At 29.2% G+C, this 24241-nt stretch overlaps 1 protein-coding gene across 1 annotated transcript in view; it reads left to right on the forward strand.

Moving 5' to 3' along the window:
• Nucleotides 1-24241, forward strand: part of LOC106462582 (titin-like) — a 454586-nt gene that overhangs the window by 173410 nt on the left and 256935 nt on the right. Inside the window, 16 exon segments of the mRNA XM_022390129.1 lie at nt 1804-1980; nt 2598-2723; nt 4410-4598; nt 6540-6716; nt 7419-7565; nt 7928-8050; nt 8845-9036; nt 9585-9768; nt 10655-10806; nt 11613-11966; nt 13556-13736; nt 15211-15513; nt 16305-16459; nt 17296-17447; nt 22120-22249; nt 23261-23441. Of these exon segments, the coding sequence (XP_022245837.1) occupies nt 1804-1980; nt 2598-2723; nt 4410-4598; nt 6540-6716; nt 7419-7565; nt 7928-8050; nt 8845-9036; nt 9585-9768; nt 10655-10806; nt 11613-11966; nt 13556-13736; nt 15211-15513; nt 16305-16459; nt 17296-17447; nt 22120-22249; nt 23261-23441 (2923 nt within the window).

Here is a 24241-nt window from a genome sequence, read left to right on the forward strand (position 1 = left end):
TTAATGATTTTACTGTGAAAAGCTACAGTAGATGATGAGGCAGTTTGTTTGAAAAACTTCTGAAATTGTAAAAAGTTTAAGGATAAAACACCTTTATTTCAAGACATTATTGTATGTCATTGTATGATTATTCTTGTGTAATGTTAATCTTAAGCTACTTGAAGGGAAATTATGGGTAGTAGCCAATATGGTGTTATAAGCAATGCATGCACATAGAAAAAACATTTATCTGCTAAATGTTCTGTAGTAGTGTTTTTTGATGAGTATACGTCTTTGTTATTAATACTATTAAAGATTATTTAGGCATTCAAACAATTTATGTTGGTAAATATACATACACTTTACACTTTGTTGTGTCAGTGTTTCCTTACAGATATTGTAGAAAATATCCAAGATTCTGGGTTTACACACATAAACCTGTTCAAATAAATACCGATGACATTTGTCTCTCCACAGTTGTTTTAAGAATTAAAATTAAAATTCTCCAGATTATAGCAACTTGTGTTTAAGATCTTTCTACCTGGTTTTTTTGTTTAATAAATTACTATAAACTAAACAGTTTTTAAATCAATATTGTTGTTGATTTTTATTAGTGTATAGCCCATCAAAAAATGACTACCACCCCTACCCCCATAGTATACCCTACCCTCACATTTCATAGCTAACTGAAATAGGTAAATTTTGAGAAATCAAGCTTGACCAGTAAAAAGGCAGAAAAGTGCAGTTGAGGCAGTAAAATGTTGATAAGTTCCTTTGTGAGCCAATCAAAATTAAGATCATTCATGAAATGAATTCATGGTGTATTCATAGAATAAATATTGGTAAGAATCGGTTAGATTAACAACTTCTAATATATAGAAAAGCCAATGCACTTTGGTAACACTACCTTCCGACAATGGCTTTTATGTCATGTTGCTTAGCAACAAAAGTATAACCTATAAGAAAAGCCAGTGCACTTTGGTAACACTACATTCCAACAATGACTTTTATGTCATGTCGCTTAGCAACAAAAGTATAACCTAATATTTTTGTTAGTCTATGTACTGAAAGTATAAAATGAAATGTATAGACAATAAAACTGGAAAAATATTTTTTGATTTCTTAATTTAGTCTCCATTGATTAGATAGGTTTGTTTTTATTAAAAACGTTGGTGATATAACAGAAAATAGCTTAAATCAGAAATGATTTAAGTTTAAAATTGAATCAGTATTTTTACTTTTTATGCACTTGTCTCTAGGCTAGGTGATCCCACACTATGTCTTTACTTTAGACTTATTATACCAACACTCACAGCACTTATAAGGTTTAATACCCCCCTCCCCCAGCCCTCTTGCACCCACATCACTAAAATCATGGTGGGTAGACAGTAATCAAACTATTCTATCTGGATAAATGCATTTTGGCTTTTATGATTCCTCCTATTTCAAGAAATCAAATGAAACATGACATGACACACACTGGCTTTTATATAGGTTAGATTCAATTTGACAGTAAATTGGTTGGAGATAGTTATTTCTTAAATATCATTTGTAATTAGTTTTCATTAGAACCATTTGAGAAATTTGTTGAAAGAAAAGGTTGTGTTCTGTTTTCATATATTATTGGTAGTAATTTAACCCTATGATGCAGTCCTGAAATACTTAACAATGTTTCAGTAGTGGTCTTTAGAGGAATAGAAGGAGGGTCATGGAAACATAGTTTTATTGCCCAATAAAAACTGTGCTGGGTCTCTTGGACCCTGGACTGCATTCTAGAGTCAAGGTCTTTGGTTATTAGTAATCTTTGTGTTTATTTTCATGAAGGTGGATGATAAGCATTTGGACACCAAAAGGGCAATTCTATGTGTGGAAACAATCTTGGAAGACTTTAAAACACGAAAGGAGAAACTTAGTAATTTGTGGATGTCTTGGCAGACACGAGTTAGTGCTGGAAAAGAGCAGAAAATACACTGGGAACAGTTTCTTAAAGATGCTCAAAAGGTATCTGGGGTTTTTGAGTAAATATTATATTATCCATACAGAAGAATTAATAATACATTAAAATAAATTTGTATCTATGTAGATTGTTTGCATTTATGAAATTTGGTTAGCTGCTCTTGTTATCTTTATGTTAGTGACATGCATGTTTAAAGTTAGCCCAAAAAATATATACTGCTAGGCCAACAAATTAATTATGTTTAATTATCAAATATTTGTAAACCAAGTCTGTATTTGATGAGGTTTCCAATTAAGAAAAGTGTCTTGAATTTCTATTAGAAATCTTAGTTAAAATATTAACAACTGTTCTAGAGGAATAAAGATTTCAAAACGTTTCTGTCTTAGAATCAAGATTTAAAAAAATGTGAAAGAATATGGAATACTCAACCATATAGTTTCTTTTTGTTACTTAATGTGATACCATTCATATAAATGTTAGATAATATATTTTAATGTTTTTCAGTAATAAGGATATAAAGAGTAAGTTTGATGGGAAATTCTCTAGTTAATCTGTGTTTTCATATTACCATAAGTTATATATCACAAGATATATCATCCATATATTATGTGTACTTTGGTAAAATGTTTTTCAATGTTTAATGGTATATTTTTATTCAAAGACAATTGAGTCAGCAAAGGAAATGCAAGACAATTTGTATCCAATTATTCCTCAAGATTTGAACAATGCTGAAACAATAGCTGAATATCTGGAGAAACATCAGACGATATATGTACCAACAGCAAAGGTCAGAATTATGATATAAGCTTCCAGTATACAATATTTCAAGTTTTATTCATTGGAAGTTCTCCTGCTTTTTTCTCTTTAGTGCTATTTTTCAAGTGAGATGCTGTTTGTAGTGTTAAAATTTGAGATTTTTTCAGCACATACCATTGATTTGTTTCTGTATTTATAGAATAGAATTTTAATTGAGTTGTAGGTAATTGTTAACATACAGGATTTTAACTGGACAATAATATTTAAAACAGTGCAATGATTTTTTTATGTTGAATTGGAAATGATTCTCTAGCCTAAGTCTTCTTAGATATTAATGTTATGAGCATTATGTCTGTTTTTAGTAGAGTGTGCACTAGAATTATCTACTCTTATATAAACTTTTTCTGTTCTAAAACTGTCCTAAATAATATTCATGTTAAACTTGCAAGTGCTATTTTGTGTTAGTTATTTGAAATTAAGCACACGAAAAGCATGCAGCATAAAACTTGCATTACAGACAATGTGGTAGGCGTAGTTAAAAAAATATATAGTAATCAAGCTTTTACTTATCTTGAAGTAGGACCCAATTCCTTTTGCCCCCAAAATGAGTGTTTTAGTATCTCAACTGTAGGGTTAACCCTGTAGTTTACTGCTTTTAACTATCTAAACTACCACATTTCTCCACTCTCATATACAAGCCTAATCTCAGGGTCATAGGACAACTACTAATTTATTTGTCATAATTGAAAACTTGAATGATGTGGAATTGAATATGCTTTCTCTCACACTCCAAGCATTCTACCTTCAGTAATACATTTTCTAACAACTTATACTGCCACAATTACTCTAATAATGAACAATTTATAAAAAGTTATCAACATTGTCAACTCAAACCATTGACTCCTGAATGATAATTAAAGAGACTGTACTTAGCCTAGTGCACAACAATATTGGTAGTGTTAGCATTAGTTACAAAATTTGCTTTATAATTTTCTGAATATAAGACACTCATATAAAGTATTCAACACGTTATTGTGAATAAAATAAACACATATAAGATTTTAAATCTTGTTTTTAAAATTTTTAATTTTATGTTCTGTGAATTATGATCTTTGTGAAACAGAATTGTGTGAAAATTACAAATGATGTAAAAAAAAAAGTATTGAGAAAATTTGATTATTCTTGTCCAGTTGTAATTGATCAACTTTCCAAACTTTGTTCACAATAACAGTTAAAGATTTCATTATATTGGAGATTTTTTTATTTCAAACATATATCATAAAATGATAATTCTATTAAATAACTGTTAATTTGCACTTAGAGATATGGATATTATTTATGAAATGAGTTCTCTAAACTACAGTCTCTGTGTTTTATATTTATGTTATATTTATGGGTGAGTGATGTTGGAATTTGCCTGTGATTATTGTGTTAGTTCTATAGAAGATCAAATAACTTCAAGTTTCTCTCCACTAAGTTTTCATCTGATATAATACACAGTGATAATATATATGTAGCTCAAAAGTAACTGTTTTTTATTTCAAAAATACCTTGATGAAGACAGAGTCAAAACTTTGTGGGTATTTGTTTGTTAACATTTTATTGCAATTCTATATACACAATTAAAACAATTCCAATCACATTATATGAGATAAGAAAAATGAATGTTTTTTTATTTAACACATTTTATGGTGATATTTTTTTTCTGGGTTAATAGAGAGTTCTTATGGAAGTGGAGATGAGATTAAAGATGGCAGAAACGATCCAAGTCTCACCAAGTTTTCAGAGTCAGAAAGATAGTCTTGTGAATCAGTTCACTAAGTTACATCAGGAACTGAATAATAAGATTGCCGAGTTTCATGTCTTGCTAACAATGATGGTCACACTTTTCCACAATTTTGTAGAGGTAAGCATTCTGATAATCACTCATTTTAGTTTACGATGGTACGAAATTTATATTGGCCATGTTTTCAAAAAGCTTTTTATTATGATACATAGGAAATTGTATTCTTAACATTTGTTAAAATTTTTTTCAGTGTTTACATATGTAATATATATTAAATTTTCATTTCTATATGATAAAAATAATTTTGAAGATTTCTAAGTTTGGGTTCCCTTAACCCTTTCGCTATGTGTGCCCCTTTAAACGCTTTTCTACACAAGTCACTGTGTTACACTCAAAATTAGTAAATACCTTTACTATCAATGTATGTTTTGATTAAAATTTTTATTTTATCTAAGTTTTCCAAGTTCTTTATTTCAAAATAAACCTTTAAAAAAACTACATAAAACTTCAGATCTATTGTCACGTGACCAATGAGCTATGAAAATTCTCAACTTTGGCTCTCTGTTTCTCCAATAATACAATGGTAGTTGAGTAGAAGTATGTCTAGACACTAAGATGCTCACATAACCTTTTGACTTGCACATTTCAAAGTTCTTTGAATGAATATAGTTAAAACAAGTAATAAAATTTTTTAACTCCTGACAGTTGCCACACCCACCTTCAACAGATTTATTTGAGCTTCATAGCAACATGTAGCTGTTACATACATATGTGTATAGTCATTAGAAAGAGATCATTTTACACTAATTTAACAATGGTTATTTTGAAATTGGCATGCATTTATCCTTGCGGAATACATGTAACTGACTTTAGTATTGTTGGCTGTTGATTGACTATAGCATTTATAGTTGTTTCTTACCTAAATATGTTATAGTTAGAGATACAGTTTAAACTGTACTTAGGTCTTACTATTAAATTTTAGTTAATTATGTGTTAGTTATGTTTTAAAATTATTAATTAAAAGGTTTAAACATTTTTAAATATACATCATTCTTTGCATCCGTTCTCAAGGCTTACGATATTATGCTCTGAATGAAAATTTTGACGAAGAGTTGCATTTGTCTTCCAAAAAAACTGTAATATGCCTTGTGGGTACTGTTGACTTGTATTTTGATGAATGATAAGTGGTAAAGGACAAGAAAGGAAAATAAAACTTTAAAAATTAACTAAATGTGAAAATGAAAGTCCTCAAAGTACAAATTTAACAAAAGAAACAATCTTTAAAGATATTCTACAAAAAATTAAAAGGTATGTATTTTTTTTCTATTTCCTAATTTTAATTATTTCATTGCATTGAACGTTGCTGATAATAGCTAGAGTTAGTGATATGGTAGAAAAATGAAAAATAGAATACAAACATTTACCTTAAAAAACTTTTGATAATCTTTTAGAAGGTTCTAGAGATTATGCAAACAAAAAGATGAAGAAAAGTATTTTTATACTTAAAATAAAAATCACCTAGCACACAATTTGTTAATAGTTTGAGTGCAAGTGATTACAATAGAAAAATAACATTATAATAATGTCATTCTTTGTGTACAAAATACTTATGATTTTTAACAAAATCTTACCAGTTTTTGAGAGGATACGTTAAGAAATCTCAGACTTATTGCAACTCGATTTCTTCATATTGTATGAGCCCAAAGCGAAAGAGTTAATTTTATTATAATTTATTGTACTCTCTGTTATGTATGTATGTATATTAAAGATATTTAACAACATTTGTACTTTTCTGTAAACTTGCATTTAGACAGTATACTTTTTGATGTGAGAATAGCAAAAGGTACATGTAAGAGAAAGTCTATAGATGTTAATACATTCATAAGCCAATTTTATAAATACTCCTGGACTCGGTATAAAATCACTGCTGGTTTTGAAGAATGGCTTTATCTATAAAAAGCAGTAATTTGAGAAAGCACACAAATTCTTTAACATTTCATATTTTATTATGAACCAAATGCCTTTAATATATATATAACCCCCTTTATCTTTACTAATTAGCTGGAGAAGTTGGTGGAGAAACAAGAAATGCAGTATGTCACTGCAGTTTTGCCCAGTGGTCTGGATGAAATGGAGAGAATGATGAGAGAACATGATGCTAGTAAACCAACAATTCTAGAACTTTTCAAGTTTACTGCTAATGAAGCTCAACAAGTAATCAATAAGATCTCTCAAGTGGTGAGTTTTTAATAGCTTTTAATAAATGGTTAATTAAAAGGACTTAAAAATTCCATAAATGTTATATACACATTACTATTCTAAGAGACCTTATTGTATTTCTTTGATTTGCTGGCTTTTGTAGGCAAAACTGCAGTCTACAGCATAAAGTAAGGGAAATCAAATAATATATTAGGCCTATATGTCACAGATTATATTTTCAATTTTACCTTCAGTGAAAGAAAAGAAATATGTTTTGTCATCATCAAACAGTTGATCTGTTGTATAATACCAAATAATAAATTTGCCACAATGCTACAATATTATTCACTTACCTAAATTAATTTAGTTTCTAAATGGTGAGTTAAAAGTACTGAAAAACTCCATAAGTGTCATCTTCAAATATATTTTTCTAGTAACTCATTACTACATTTTTAACCCATAAGCAATGCCAAAAATGTTTATAATTAATGTTTTCTTTTTGCAGAATTTTGAATTTGCAGTTCAGTGTTTGTTATCACTTGAAGTTATATTATTGGTCTCTTTAAGACTACATAATTGTTTTATTTACAAAGTTATATGCCAGTACAAAATATTTGCTCTTAAAAGAATTCTTTTTGTGAGTATTTTCATTAACTTCTAATTTATTTGTTAAAGAAAAAATTACATGGGAGAAAATGATTCTGCTGGTGATAAATATAAAAGTATGTACTTTTTATGTAGGAACCATTACTTGTTGCACCAAAAGACACAGAAAAAATAAGGATGGTAGATGGACGTAAAAAACGTTTTGAAACGGTGTGGGAAGAGCATAAAAGAAAACTTGAGCAACATCATCAGTTTTGTTTATTTAATAGAGATCTACAACAGGTGAGGTTTTTATCAAACACTTGTTTCATTAAATTTGTAAATTATATGTAACAATCAATCTTCTCATGGCACCTGTTAATTTCTATAAAACTATGTGAATTAGAGACAAAAATAACAATGAAGTTAAATTTTTTCTTTGGTTTTAATACTATTTTATGTTTATTAAAGCAATATTTTTGTGAATAATTTGCATTTTATTTAAAAGTCTACCATTATAAGTATATACAATAATAAAAAAAAGTGTTTTATTACATGTATTGTTTAAAAGAAATTGGGTTACTAGAATGTGTTTATACTTGCCATCACATATATTTGAAATTATATTAACCTCCAAACAAACAACCTGCTCTTTTTAACCTTAGATTAACTACCAGTTATCTGAACTAAGCAAACACTTGGAAGACATGCGTGGAAACTACGGAGAGTCCTTACCTGGAGCTAAAGCAACTTCCCAAGCATTTGTACAATTTGAAAAGACAATTGAGGTAACATAACATGTTCTCTCTCCTTTTCCAAAGATAACATGAAAATATCATGCACTATAGGCCATGCTTTTTAATCCTTGTTTGAATATAATGATTGTGAAATTTTTCATGGGATCCACGTTTTTATAAAACAGTGATAGTAGTGTACTTTCAGGTTTAAAGCAATAATGATGTAATTTACATCTTTTTAGCTGACAAACTAAAAGCTTTTAACTTTTCTATGAAATTGAATTACTATGTTTGTATTGCAGATTAAGCTGTTTCTAATTTTTTTCAATATTACCAAGCAGTCCAAAAATATAGTACTTTAATAACAATGAATTATTAAAGTTAAACATTGCATCATATGGAAATATGTTAAAAACATAATTTCTTGTAAACTTTAAATATATTTATAACATAACTTATAACATTATCATGAGTTGGAAATTTTAAAAGATGAACTACTTTTCCAGGAATGATGGAATATTGCCACTAAAAATTGGCAAAGCAAATAAATCATAATGTTTGTTTTCCCGTGATTTTCATGTAAAAGTTGAATGAAATGTAAATTTAAAAACGTTTTTAGTGTTAAGTTTGTTTTAGATGCAATTTTAATTTTTATGTTGCCAATTTTTAAAACTTAGCTATTTCAGCAGAGTTGCCCTAGATGTGCTTTCTACATTGTTAGATAAACAAAAATGTTTAGATGTCGTAATTAATAAACTGAATAAATAAAAAATGTATTTACAGATTAACTTCTTCTTTTTATGTTTGAAATTTTTAAAATTAATAATTTTGGTAACACTGAACAGCTTCTGGAGAAGCGAATACACACTTTCATCAGTACAGCAGAGAAAATGCTTCTTGATCAACATGCTGAGTCAAGTCATATTAAAACAGAAATCCATTCACTTCAAAACAAGTGGTCAACTTTTCATATGAATATTGGCGAAAATCGTCGTCTCATTGATCTGTCCATAGAGTACTTCAGTTTGATAGAAGAGGTGAGCTGTTACTTCCACTCATTTAAACATCTGGAGATTTTTGTAAATGGGAATAATTCAAATGAACTTGTTCTGTGTAAAAATTAACTTTAAATTAATTTTAGATAAAAAAGACAAGTAGAAAATTTTGGCATAGACTGTTATTGGTATGATCTTTTTTGTAAAGATATTACAAAATCATGTAATATAGAGCTAAAAATCAAAAGATCTTTGTGAACACTTTGAAAGTGACTTTTTGCTTTATACTTACTCATATCAGTTTGCTTTATATCTGACTGACAGTCTAAACTTCTACTGCTAAGCCAAGTCTTATTTTGGAAAATTTCTATAATACAAAATTTAAATAATTTTTTAGTAGCTGTAAGATATTTTTCTCAACTCATCTGATGACGATTTATGATTGAAAATTTTATTTTATGGCTGTAAATATCACATGATTAGAAAGTTTCATTAATTTGACATCAGAAAAATAATTCAAAATTTATACCTAGTTGAGTGCTTTTACTATGTTAACACCATTTATGCAAGATCTATATGATTCATTGTAGGCAGATGAATGGTTCAAAGAGGGAAGCACAATTTTAGTCTCTATTGCTCGTAAGTCTACAAGCTGTAAGTCTCCAAATGATGCTAACACCCTTCTTGAAGAAGTAAGAAATTTCCTCAAACCTGGAGAAGTCAAGCAAGATGAAAGGCTACGTAAAATATCAACATTAGCTATACAGCTTTATGGTGAGAACTTTATAGATAAATGTATTATGTTTACATCAAGTTGATTTTTGTTTTATTGAAATAAGAATTTTCCTCAAACCTGTAGAAGTAGAGTAGTATCAATAAAGATTTACAATTACAAATGACATTAATGAAAAATGTTTAGAATAAAAGTAACGGATGAAGACTGTTGCTTGTAGTTATATGCAAAACAGACACACACATGTATATATTTATATATGTTTTGTTACAAAAAGTTGACATTGTGATTCCCATATTTCATAATGCAGCTCAGCAATCACATCTTTGAAATTTAATCAACTTAAAGTTAAGAAGTAACTAAGAAAGATGCAATTTTGAAACAAAAATTATTTAATTCTTTGAAAAATTGACCTAACTATTTAATAGCTTCATAAAAAAAAGATCTTAGTATTTATTATATATTTTATACTAACACATTTATTTATCATAATTTTGAATGAAACACTAAATCCATCCAATAGGTTCAATAAAGATAATTTGCTCCTCTTCAAAAATAGGGTTTACTAAACCTTAGTATACAATAATAAAATAAATTATTGTACTAACCTCGTAATGTTTTAATTGAACTCAAATGTTGCATTTTCTAGTTTTCAAGAGCCTGATGAAAAGCTCATAACTAAAGTTTGCATTCCGTAAATACATCATGGAGTTATTTCCAAAGTTTCTTTTATTAAGTTTTTTTCCCTGGTTAAAAAATGATTTAAACTTACTTAGTGTACAATAGTTTAGATAACACATATAATCAAAATATTAGTTCACTTTTATCATATATGTTTAACACATCGGTCTTTGATCAATTTTTCTGATACCTTCGACCAAAAGAGTAAAATATTGTACTGCTAATGGTTTAATTGTCTTTTGGCAGGAGTGGATCGTACACCAATCAGTATGCAGCAGGTTTCAGGGAAAAACAAGGAAATGTTGGAATCCTTCTCAGTCATCAATGATGAATTGTCAAGCTTGTCAGAGAGCCTGAAAGAAGCAGAACAGGAAAGAGAAAGGCAAAAGAAAGAAAAGGTTAGAAGTAATAGATACATTTAAAACTATAACAGTCAGAAGATTTATGCAAGTAGCATTTATGTATATGATTTTGCTATAAAAAAATCAAGAAGTAATTATAATTTTCAGCTTTCAAGACAGTTTGTTTTTTTTAATAGTAAGTTTTGGTTTTCAATTATTTGATGTTTTATTTTTTTTCACCTCCAGCTCCTTGCTATTTTATCATCAGCACTTTGCTAGTTTTTACTGTACACAGTGTCTTTTTTTAATACTTAACATCAAACTATAGCTTTTCTCTAGAAATTTCTCTTCATATCTATAAGAATAGTGAATACATGTAAAATACTGAACTAAAGATACCGTGTTGTTCATTATTATCATGAAATAGGACCTGAAATAAAACAATTGTTTCAATTATGAAAAAAGGTATAAAATAGTAAAAATTCAATGAAACTGATTTTTATCCATTCATTTTTGAAGTTTATATGTAAAAGATGTGTTTTTCAGTCATTCATACTTATGCATACTAACATTTTATGGAGATCTATATTTAGACAATATTTCGATCTAGAAAAACGAGTATTTAATGGTTTTTTTCATCTTCAGTTTATTCCATCAGGCATTGTGCTTTATCCTCAAACCCAATCCATTACACAAACATCCTGAACTTAACGTAAGATAAGTTCTAGTGCATTCATAATTTTCACCTACACACCTGGTGTGTTGATCTTGACAATCTGCTAGTCTTGCTGTCAGTTAGCTTAAACATGTTTAATAATTTACTATCAAAAAGAAGAGGTGTTACAAACACAACGTTCTTACAGGAGGAAGCTGATGCTGCAGTAAAAGCTGCACAGGCTGAAGCAACAGCTGCCAAAGCTGCAGCTGCTGCTGCCCAAGAGGCTGCTAGAGCTGCCCAAGCTGCAGCTAAGGCTGTTCCTGTGAAGCCAGTGCCATTTGAGAAAGTGACTATTGACCAACAAGAGGCAGTTCCCATACCCACAGAAACTCAGAATGCCCACATTGAAATAACTAAACCATTGCAGTTTTTAGCTGAGGTTCCAAGACCCAAAGCACCAGTATTTGTTGCTCCTCTCATCGATGCAGAAGTAATGGAAGGATCAAAATATACATTTATTTGCCAAGTTGAGGGTTTTCCACCCCCTCGAGGTATCACGGTTGCTTAATATATTTTTTCTTAGAGAGAGAGAGAGAATTGTTATTTAGTAAAAATGTGGAATGTAAATGTTTTACTTAGTTGCATGTGATAGTAAAAAATAAAAAAAAACTTTAACAAAAATAAATGCATGAGGTAACCAAGTTAATAAAACAAAATTTAATACCCAAATACAAAACTTAATTGTTGATGAAATTAAAAATGAAGCAGTTGGAAGGAAGCTTTTTTAATCAGATTTGTATCTTATATTCTATAGTATTGTTTTAAGAAAGTTTTCTGAATTACAATGAAATGAGAGTTCTTTCAGTGATATAACTATTCCAAACTGAGTACTGCTGTATAGGTTAGAAAATCCTGAGTAGATTAAAGTTAAACAATAAGCTTTAGTGTTTTTGTTTATATATTTTTGTTGGACAAACAAAAAAATGCTTTGATAAAACAAGGCCTCTTATACTCTATAAGCAAATGCAATGTGGGTTTAAAGTTATTTTAAACTTAACGATGTGTTAATTGATCAATATGTGGTTGCATATTATTATGTTGTTTTCCATGAGGAAATTGTCATCACCACAAACTGTTTGTAGCCACATTTTGATTTTGATTGATTTAATTAGTTAATGATAGGAGTATCTCAATATAGGGTCACTGTGAATGTGTTTTTCATATGGAGACTGAATTTTATTTCCAGTACAAAAAGTAATTACGTTTTTATTTATGTAATATGAGATGATACATGCTGTGCTAGTATCTTTTTACCATTTTCTGGTAACAAAAATAGATGCATTTGGGAATGGTGATTTATTTATTTACAGAATACTTATAATAACACAAGTTAAATATTTATAACTTTCTTGATAGACACTATTTTTTATGTAATCGGAGGTCAAGATCAACTGATATTTTACTCTTTTCTAGGGCATAAGAAATAAAGATTACTATCACAGTGTTTAATGAGACCTTAATGCTTGTAAACCTAAAAATGGTTTTGTAGGTTTTTGTTTTGCTGGAACTCATCAATTTTGAAATAAGAATCTGAGTGTGATTAGCAGTTTAAAAAATTGTGATGTATTATGATTGCAAAGCATATTTGAAGGTGGATGAATAGTGTAGATGTGATAGAAATATTCTTAGTGATTTTTTTGTCTATCAGAAATTATGGAAATTTGAAGCATTGAAGCATAATGTAAGAAAAATGTAATTGAAATATGCAGTATCCACCTAGTTTTTCATTTGTATTTTGTGGGATGGTAAATGAGAAGAGAAGGTTTTAACATCTCCATATCCTTCATGTTTGACAGTCCCTTAGGCTACGTTATTTTAACTTGGGGAAAAAAAAAGTTGAATTTTATCACTATGTCTTATTACATAATTAAAAAATACATTATCCTTCAATGTTATAAGTTTTACCTCTTTAACATAATATACTGAATTAGTTATTAAGCAGTATTTTGAAATTATCACTGTTTGAATAGGAACTATCATTCTGTATTTTTTATGTTTTTGTGTCTCAAAGAGTTGCACATGTTTAACATTACATACAGTTTACCATTTTATTCTAATCTGCTGTGAATTATACATTTTGTGTTCTAGGTCCAGTGGTTTAAGGATGGTATACTAATTCAAAACAACCCAGACTATCAGACAACTTATATAGATGGAATGTGTACTCTGACAATTGAGGAAACATTCACTGAAGATTCTGCACGCTTCTCCTGTAAAGCCGTGAATCCTGCAGGGACGGCAGAAACCCAGGGATTACTGACAGTCAATGGTAAGCCACATATTATTAATCTAGAATAAAACCAAATTACCACTATTTACTTTTTCTAGAATTGTGTAATCTGAAAGTCTCTGCATTGTTAAAATATTAAGTAAAATCTCATAGTACAATTTATTCAAATTGCAAAATGATTTCACAAAGTTTTATAATATAGAATTGAAATATTACAAGTTTATTAACTCTAAATAAAGTCTTATAAATAGCTGCCTAAACTTATAGCATGAAATCTAAAGTGTGTTATTTTTAAATATAAATTTTATTTTTCAAAATAAAAACAGAACTCCGTGTAAGTCTCCTTTCTTTGATGTTTTTCATGTGTACTTAGGTGAAATTTTCTAACAACTAGGAAATCAAATTTTTATTTCAGTGAACTTTATACATTTTAGAAATGAGCATATAGCCCTCAAGTATACTTTAACTATTCAAAATTGTAATAGAAATTATTGTGATGACAAAATTAAATTTTTCTTTATTTTGCCATGCAAGGGTTCACAGTTGTACATCTTTGATTCATTTAACAATGCTTCTTTTTATTTGAAAACTTACCCGTGATGCTAGATATTGTGGTAGCTTTCCTTCTGTGACTTTCAGCAGTTACATTTAACAGAGCTACCTTAATATATAGTATTTAATTTGTAAACAACTGTCAAATAATGTTTGTAATATGAGGTTAGGTTTGTAATGGACTAAAACAAAACACTGCTACAACCAGGGTCAAACAAAAAACAATTTATTAAAGTGTAAAAACAGCAGAAATCGAAAATAAGATTTTCAAACAATTGGAATACAAGTGTTATTACTTACAAAAATAAAGCAGTTAGTAAATCCGTGTCTGCCCAGAACTTGATGCAAACATTAAAAAACAATACAACATAAATATCAATGTTATTACTTTTGATAAATAGAGGGATTAGGAAAAAGAACTAAAAGAAGAAAAAATCCTAATTCCTAAAATTAAACCACTTCTCAAGATCAATAACAATATCGAACAACAGTCAGCAATAATTCATTCCATCTATATCTCTTGCTCATCTAAGATCAAGGAAAGGTTGTTATTTAGTGGTTAGACCACAAGGTGGCATCTCATGTGACTAGCTAATTTATATAATCTTTCACAACATTAATATCTGTTCATCACTGCTAGGAAAAGCTTGTGTCAGTTTTATAATACAAACATACTCAAATTCAACTTTCTCTAGCTAGAAGGTGAGTAAGCATTTTAATACAACTAACAGTTCATAGTTGAACTAAACAAAAGGAATAATAAACGAATGGTAAAAAAAAACATAACAGAATAAAAGTAGACTTTGCTATTTCACAGATTATCACTGTAATTTTGCATTACAAAAATCCTAAAACTTGTCTTGCTTTCTACTTTAAACTTTTCATTCATTCCATTTTTTTATAGTTTTTATTGCAGAAGCATTAACAATCCCTCTACAGCATTTGCCAATGTCTTTTTCAGAGTCGAGGCCACACGAAGAATTGATTCCTCCACACTTTACCCAAGAATTGCAGGATGGGGTTGTTCAGGAAGGGAAATCTTTCCAGTTTGAATGTGTGGTTGTTGGTAATCCTCTCCCTCTTGTTTCCTGGTTTAAAAATGACGTCTGTATTGACAATTCTCCTGATTATGCCATCACATACAACAATGGGCAATGTACTTTGAAAATAGAAGAGGCTTATCTAGAAGATGAATCAAGATATACCTGTCGTGCTGCTAATCAGGCTGGACAGGTTGCTTGCAGTGCAAAATTGACTGTAAAACGTAAGCAGAAAAATATGTTTGAAGTTAAATTTTGTTTTTGTAAGGATATAGAAGTTTTTTATAGCTCAGAAGTAATTTGCCAAACATTACAAGAAATTCCCCTACAACATTCTTATTGTACATACAATACCTCTGACATTACTGTAGAATGACTGCAATATACCCTTATTTTAGAGAATTGGACTTCCTTCACATCATTATTCCATATCTGCAGATCAGCAGCTTAACAAATTTGAAATGTTATTGTTTTTTATGAAAGAGCACAAAATGTTCAAAAATGAAATGACAATACTTAGAAAAAAAAATACATCTTTTATTTTCATGGAGTGATGAAATTACTCTCTTAAACATGAATGTGTATCATAAACATTATTTTTGTTTCTTTGGGAAAAGTATATGTGTAAATGAAAGACATTGAAGTAATGAGCTTTGTAATTTTTTGAGTCAGTTAATAGAAATGCTTTCATTGCTCTAAGTTATGTTTGTTTTACAGAAAGGCAAAGGATAAAAAATATTAGAGAATTAATCAATAAGTAATTACCAAAAGCTCTTGCACTGGAATAGAATTTTTGACCATGATGACATATAGATATCAAGACTAAAGCTTACAATATTTTATGAAAATGTTGAATTATCACTGGGATAATTTTGAATCTGATAAATGATTAATATTCGTGATTTCAGTTCAACTTTTTCTATTTTTAACATTAACTTTCTTTTTGAATATGTTAAGAATTTGGTGATTATTTTGTAGATATTTAACTTTAATTGTTTTTTTTTATGTTTGTTAGCATTAGAAGCAGTTGAACTCCCCAAGTTTCTTACACCTTTATCAAACGTGATGGCTCGTGCTGGACAGAAGCTCAGACTAGAATGTAGAGTGCATGGTCAACCAGAACCTGTGCTGTCTTGGCTCCATAATGGAAAACCTATCACTAACAGAGAGGTAAAGACCAAGAACTGAATTCGAAAGCTTGAGCAAACAATATTTCTGTATCCATTTCAAATAACTGAACATCAGTAGATCAGTTATTAGATACATTTGATTTCTGAATCAAATGAGATATATATATTTTAAAATAGAAATTTTATTTTTGCAAAAAAAGGGCAATTTTTTTGCTCAAAAATTATTGTAAACTGAAGCTTATATTTTCTAGAAACTCTAGAATGACAAAAAATGCTTGGTTATATGTGTATGTGTACAATTCTCTAAAAGCCGTTTATGTATAATATTTGACATTAAAAAACAATGCTTATATACATGATATATTAAAAAAATAGCGAATGTTAACTAGCTGATAGTATTAAAAATATATGCTGATATACCACAAAATCATGTAAATGCTATAATACATGGAGATGTGATCTATATAAGAGAGTTTTCTGTGGCAAAATCAAAGCCTAACATCGAGGTATATATATGTGTGTGGGTTAAAAACCATTTTATTAGTAAAATTTTAATATATAAAAATGATGTAATGCTTAAAAATGTTAACATTTTTATCCAGAATGACTGTGGTTGAAAATGTTTACAATAATATTGTTTCTGGCGTTATGTTTGACAAATCCTGAGTTTTATCCTTTAATGTAGACATCCTGATTGTTAACCTTTACTATAAACAGATCCTAATTGTTAACCTTTTTACTCTAGACAAATCTTAATTGTTAATGTTTCTTGATGTTGTAGATATATAGTTGTAAAGTAAACAAAAGACTGTTGAATAATTTTAATTGTGATGTGTATGAATTTACTTTTGATATTCTATAACCTGTTATAAATAGATGCATTATGATGGCAACAAAGCAACATTGGTCATCATAGAAGCCTTTCCCAAAGATGCTGGAACATACATGGCAGTTGCTAAAAACCAGGCTGGAGAAGCCACATCATCGTGTAATGTGTCAGTAAAAGGACGACTTCCTATGGAAACTTCGTAAGTAGAACTTATTGAGGGTATTACATAATGTAAGTTTCTCTTGAGACACTGTTTGCAGAATTAAGGTTTCTGGACTTACTAGCTTATCAAACTCAGAGGGTTATGTTTTTATCTGTTCTGTTGTATGCCTATGAAATTGCTTAAGTTACCATAGTAACATATTATATTTTTCAATGATGTAGATTCTGTTTATTGATAAATTTTCAATCAGTTTGGGTGAGATTGATAGGAAATAAGAGAGTGACTGCATCTGTGCAAGTATCTTAAGGTTACTGCTATAAAGATTTCATTCATAGCTAATTATCACCAGATCAGCTTGAGGAAAGCAGCCTTCATTTTTATTTTACATTAGTTAACCCTATTGCCACAGGTATCTTTTACTGCGCATGACACAAGGTTTTAGTGTCTTACATTCAAAATTTTATTAAACAAATTTTTATTTATGTTATACCAAGTAGAATAGCTTAAAATCTTAGCTCATAATCCATATTTGAATAGTATACAAGTTTTAAGTTCAATATCCTAGTGTGACCCACGTGACACATTTTCTCTTAGCATGTCATCATCCCTATTTTATTCACCACCCCTGGAAAATGTACAAAATTAAGCGTAAATTACTCTCTATAAAACTGTAATTGCTCAGACAAACCATAATTTTTATAGTCTTCACTTTTGTTTGCTTACAGAGCTATCGATTAGAAAATCAGACCCCTTCCTGCCACACCCACCTATCACATCTTTTCTGTCAGAATTCGTTGATAGTTCTCTCTTCCATTTCATTATATATATATATATTACCTATAAGCAATATAAAGTCAAGGTTTTTATCTATCAAATGACGTAGCATATAACATTAAGTTCTGAACAGTTATATGTCAGTTTCACTCAGAGTACCACCATTGTTCGTATGGGAAAGTTAACCACGAGCTTGGAAGAATTTGTAATGGCTCTTGTCACATAGTTAGAAATTCAGAAGATTTCTAATTATTTAATTAGATAAAAATTATTAAGTGCATTACTATCATTAGTATAAAAAATTAGCATTAACTCTCTTCGAAAACTGACGGCAAGAAAAAAGAAGATTGGTTAAGTATCTTACTTCTTGTTTTTCATGTTAATTCTTTATGTATAATTATAAAAGTAACTAAAATGTAAAAATAGGGATCCTTTTTAATTTCTTAAGATTAGATTAGGTAAAATATAATAATATATTATAATAAAAATGTTTCATGAGAAACACACGCGAGCAGCGTGTGGGTAATGTAATTCATTAGTGCAACGTGAGCTGCACATTCCTTGAGTGATTTACAACTTATAATGGTGCAGATAGTAGTTATACATGGTTCAAAGGGCAATAAAACAATAAAATTTAATTATAACTAGATGTATATTATTATGAACTTAGAGCTACTTAAGATAAATAAGTGTAGTGTCACGTTACAATTTGTAGTCATTCTAGAAAGAAAAAAAAGGTATTTTAGATTTATTTCGATTTTTTTTTGCGGTTATGAGGTCAGTTGAATTGACCGTTCCCATTTTGAGATAGGGTAGAGAAAATAACAGATAAACTATAAGGTTTTACTAAAAAAAAAGTTTCAAATGCATATAGGAGGGTTTGGGGATTACACAAAGGAAATTTGAGATTTTTGAGATGAGGAAAAGTATTTTTATTTTTAACAAGAAAATTAATTTGAACATGAACTATTCAAAACAAATACTCAATATATTCATAGACAAACCTTTATTGTATTTTATTAAAAATACTTCACTAAAAAATATGATTTTTCATATGTGAAAAACTTATAATATTAACTGAAAGATTGCCAAATCTTGTGAAGATATACACACTATATTGAAAGTTAGAAGTACTAAATCTATAAAGACTTTAAACGAGTACAACGAGGTCAAGTGGTCAGTCAAATTGACCGAGCCCATGTTGAAAGAGTTAAAGATTATAGAGGCAAATGAGTTGTATGTGAGCATGTAAGCATATTTATTTTCTAAATATGATTCTTACTGAATTTATCAATCTTTTTTTACAAGTGTAAAATAGCTTTCTTCCCCAGCAGTTATCACTAGAATGATCAAATAAAACCAAACATGTATGTGCTTTTAACTGTTAGTTAATTCCATGATTTAATGTAAAGGGAAACGAATAATTTTAAATACTAGTTCTTTCTATATTGTTGCTTGCTTGGTGAATTTTGTGCAATGCTATTTGAGGACTATCTGTGCTAGCTGTACCTAATTTAGAAGTGAGAGACTAGAGAAAATGCAGCTAGTTGACACCATTCACTACCAACTGTTGGGCTACTCTTTAGTAAGGAAAAGTGGGAATGACTTTCATGTTATAATGCCTCTATTGCTGAAAAGGCAAGTACGTTCAGTGATGATAATCAAACCCATGACCTGTAAATTTTGAGTCAGGATCCATAATAACCAGGCCATGCAAGGTCCACTTTCTGTAGCTGATTTATTTATTAAAGTTATCCATTCCTACCTATAGCTTATGTTTTAACTCAAGCTTTAGACATTAAAAACCCCATTTTGTCAATAAATCAATCCCAGGTTAACTAAAATGACTAATTTCAAATGCAAATTTCAGAGGAAGTTAATCAAGATATCTTAAGCTTTTAACATATAAATACAAAGAGCTATCTAAACAAAAGTTGCAAGTATAAATTTAGAAAAAATACAAAAAATATGAAATATTGGAGTTCCAAGACAATTTAAAACATTTTAACTTGCATATTGATGTCAGATTACTTACTTGTATTTCAATTGTTGATAGAAGGTGTTTAACCAATTTCTAGCTTTTAAAACTTTTAGCTTAGGCTAGAATTGATTGTGGTTTGTTGTGAATTTAACATAAAACTACACGAGGGCTATCTGCACTAGCTGTCCCTAATTTAGCAGTAAAAGACTAGAGGGAAGATAGCTAGTCATCACCCCCCACTGCCAACTCTTGGACTGCTCTTTTACCAATGAATAGTGGGATTGACCATCACATTATAATACCCCAGGGCTGAAAGGACGAGTGTGTTTGGTGGGATGGTGATTTGAACCTGCAACCCTGAGATTGCAAGTCAAGAGCCTTAATCAACTGGCCATGTCGGCCTGACTAAATTAGAACTATTTTACCCGTGTTATAGAATATTCTAACGACTGGTAAAAAAACAATTGTGTTATGTCATTTCCATCAGGAGTGTTGGAATAACTGGAAGTTCATTTTGGCATGGATGGGGATCTACACAGTATAACTACTATGTGTTTTATTTGTGGTTATGAGGCTGGACTTTGGGACACTCTCTTAGTATAAACTTAATAATGTAATCCAACTCAACAGTTTAACAATGAAAAAGTGCATATAATTACACTATCACTTACAGTGTTGGTGAGCGGTATTTCTTAAAACTATATTCAGGTAGTATTGCTGAGATATTAACATTTTCAAGACCAGAGGAGTATCATTGATATCTTTTGATATCAGTTGTATCCAAATTTATAAATACCATCTAGTTTTTACTTTAAAGTTTTATATTATTATTCAGTTTTTCTATCAATTTTTGTATTGTGAAATTCTCACAATTTTGTTGTGAGACACTGTTGTGAAAAAAAAAAAATTAAGAATAGTTCTTTGCATCCTACAGTTTAAATTTTTTACTTTTATATAACAAACTAGTTTTGTGTTATTGATATATCTTTTGATGGTTTATTTTGCTGATTGCAGTAGTCACCATTTCCAGCTATGAATCATAAAAAACTGACAAATATTTATCATTGATTGATTGCTTCAAAATGGGTCACTGTTACCTTTGTCAAGCTAAGTAACAATATTTTTCCTCACAGTATTGTTGGTTGAAATCAACTTATATGTAATAAATATAGTTTTTTTTTTATAAGTAATACACTCTTTGTGTGTATCATTTGGATACGGTAAATTTAACCATAATATACAATAAATAAGGACTTTAACCATCACAATATTTTTCTATCACCTATTGTACTCTCTAAACCTAACTAACCTTTTCTGATATCTTGTGATAGAAAAAAAATTTTCATAGCTTTCAAACAGATATAATGTAACTCGTAAACATTTTCAGAAGTAAAAACAACGTGTAAATAAACTATACACAATTCCCAGATCTGTGGTTTATTCCTAAGTATTTTAAACTTCCCATTATATTCTTTTGTTTGTCCTTGCAGGTGCTTGGTCTTGTCACTTTATTCACTCTACATTGACAAAAATTATTTATAATCTGCTCTATCCAATGGTATTTAAACTTTGCCTTAGTTGTTTTCAAAGCCGAGCTTCATTAGTAGTTATTCAAATCACATGCTGTGCCATAAAAGAATGTGAATGAAGATGATGTGCAGAAAAATTATAAAAGAAAACTATAAGTGCATTGTTTACAGGCAAGACTTCTCAGAGTTGTGCTGAAACATTTTTTCAGTTTCCTTTGCAAATTATGTTAAGAAATGATAAAGTATCACTATTAATATATCTTTTGAGTCCAAATAGAAGTAGACTTATTATTTGTACTTAAATTTTGAAATTTGGTATGTAGGTGAGCACTTGACCCCTAAAAGGTGCTCACCAGTTTGGATAGGGTTAATTTTTTTTCAGTCTGTTTTACAATCTAACATTTTGAGTATACTTTCACTGCAGCGATTCAGAATTAGCTTCAGATATGGAGCCTGTGAAGCCAAAAGTTATGCAGCCACTGAAGAATCTCACTGTTGGAGAAGGAAGTACAGTTAGGATGGATTGTATCATTGTTGGACAACCAGAACCAGAGGTGAGCTTTAACATGGGATTTATTTTAGTTCTTGATTATTTGTTCACTATATCTTGAAATAGTTAATAGTTTTGTCAAATCCATTTGTATTTTTCATATATATTTGTAAACTGAAATGTCTTAAATTTTGACAGTATGTGAATGTTTTTTTACCTCTTAATTTTGAATACATGTTAAAATTTTTACACATCTAAACTTACTTAAATAGTTTTTTTTATCCAGTACTGAATGCCAGAAGTAATGTGTAAATTATGAATTAATTTTTATAATAATGATAGAAAATCTAACGGATCAAGCATTAAATAGTCTTATTTCAAGCTTACTGTTAAGAGAATCATTGTATGATTCATTTACTGTAAAAAAAGATATTTATTCATGTATTAAGTTAACTATTTCATCTAGACTGTAATATGATCTTATTTTTGTACTGTTTTTTGTTGTTGTTTTTTGTTCCTTTCTTGTAAAAAAACATTTTGTTACAGAATATGAGAATTCCATATGCAAAATTGGCAAATAGATTAAGAATTTTTTACCAAATTTGTATCTTTGAATTAAAAAAAATAAAATGCACAGATGTACTTTTTTGTATGAATTAAAATAGGTACTTTTACTTGCAATAAAGTAGTTTTTAGCTTTTGATTTATTTTAAATTTTTAAGTTGTGCATGTAATTTTCAGTAGCAAGGATATTAAATGAACACTAAAAGATGATAAAAACCCTATGAATTGAAAGCTTTTGAAAGTGCTCGGGTTATAGGGTTTTTATCATCTTGTATTAAGACTTCTTGAACCTACGTGTTTTCTGACATCATTAACGAACGTTAAAGGTACCAGCTAATTTGAACATTTATTGGTCTAAAATGGCTGTTGGTAACTAATTGTTATTTCTTTATTTGATAATTTTCATGTGTACATAATTTACATTGTTAGTGTGTGATATAAAGTTTTAGAGTAGGATTTGTTATTGCTAGATTTTTTATGTTTGAGGATGAAATGTTATTTTACCTGACAGGTGATTTGGTATCACAACGAGAAACCGGTGAAAGAGTCCAACGACATACAGTTATTGTTTGAAGGTGATAAATGTTCTCTTGTTATCCATGAAGCTTACCTGGAAGATGCAGGCACTTATAAGTGTGTAGCTATCAACTCGGGCGGAGAAGCCTCAAGTGTAGGCCTTCTAACTGTTGAATGTAAGAACACTTGAGTAATTGTCCTTTTGATTATGGCTTTCTAATTTTTCAGTAGCTTTTATTAGCTATAAGAATTTTTTTTTCTTTGTAAAATTTGTGTTAACTGACATCTGTTGTAAAATTAGATTTTCTTACTTGTGTAAATCACATTTTAATTTTTATCCAGTTTTTCAAAACTATATGATCTCTCAAATAATGCTTAATCAATTTTAGCAAAATAATATTTTGACTGGTTATATGACTTATTGCTTTTAAAATGTTTACAGCTCTACAGATATTTTGTTAAGTGAGAATTGATTTTACGGTTTTGACAATAAATTAAAAGAATACTGTCTTTATTTTTGCTACAAGATATTTTGATATTATTTTACTGGAGAACTTAATTTTCAATTAGCTTCCTTCTCACTTTTTCTGAAAAGTATTGTATTCTTATTATTTATATTTTTTAATCTCATGTAAAATATGCATCAGATTAAAAAACATATGATGCAAATTTCAAGTATAGCTTTTAATAATAGAGGAACTGTATTTGATATCATTGTTAATTTAGCCTATTATTTTTTAATGTATAAATTTTCTTGACTTTCAGTATTTTCAATAACATTTTTTAAATGACTGAATGGATTGTCTGTTATATATTAATGTTAAGAACATATATATATTTATACCAGAAATAAACGACCTTATAACACCAAAATGTTGTTATTATTTAATTAGACACTACTAACTACTACTTACGTACTTCTTCTACGGTACGATCTACTACAACTAACAAACCAACTACCTCAACGTACAGTACA

Source organism: Limulus polyphemus, unplaced genomic scaffold (genome assembly GCF_000517525.1).
Source record: "Limulus polyphemus unplaced genomic scaffold, Limulus_polyphemus-2.1.2 Scaffold46, whole genome shotgun sequence".
Taxonomy (NCBI): domain Eukaryota; kingdom Metazoa; phylum Arthropoda; class Merostomata; order Xiphosura; family Limulidae; genus Limulus; species Limulus polyphemus.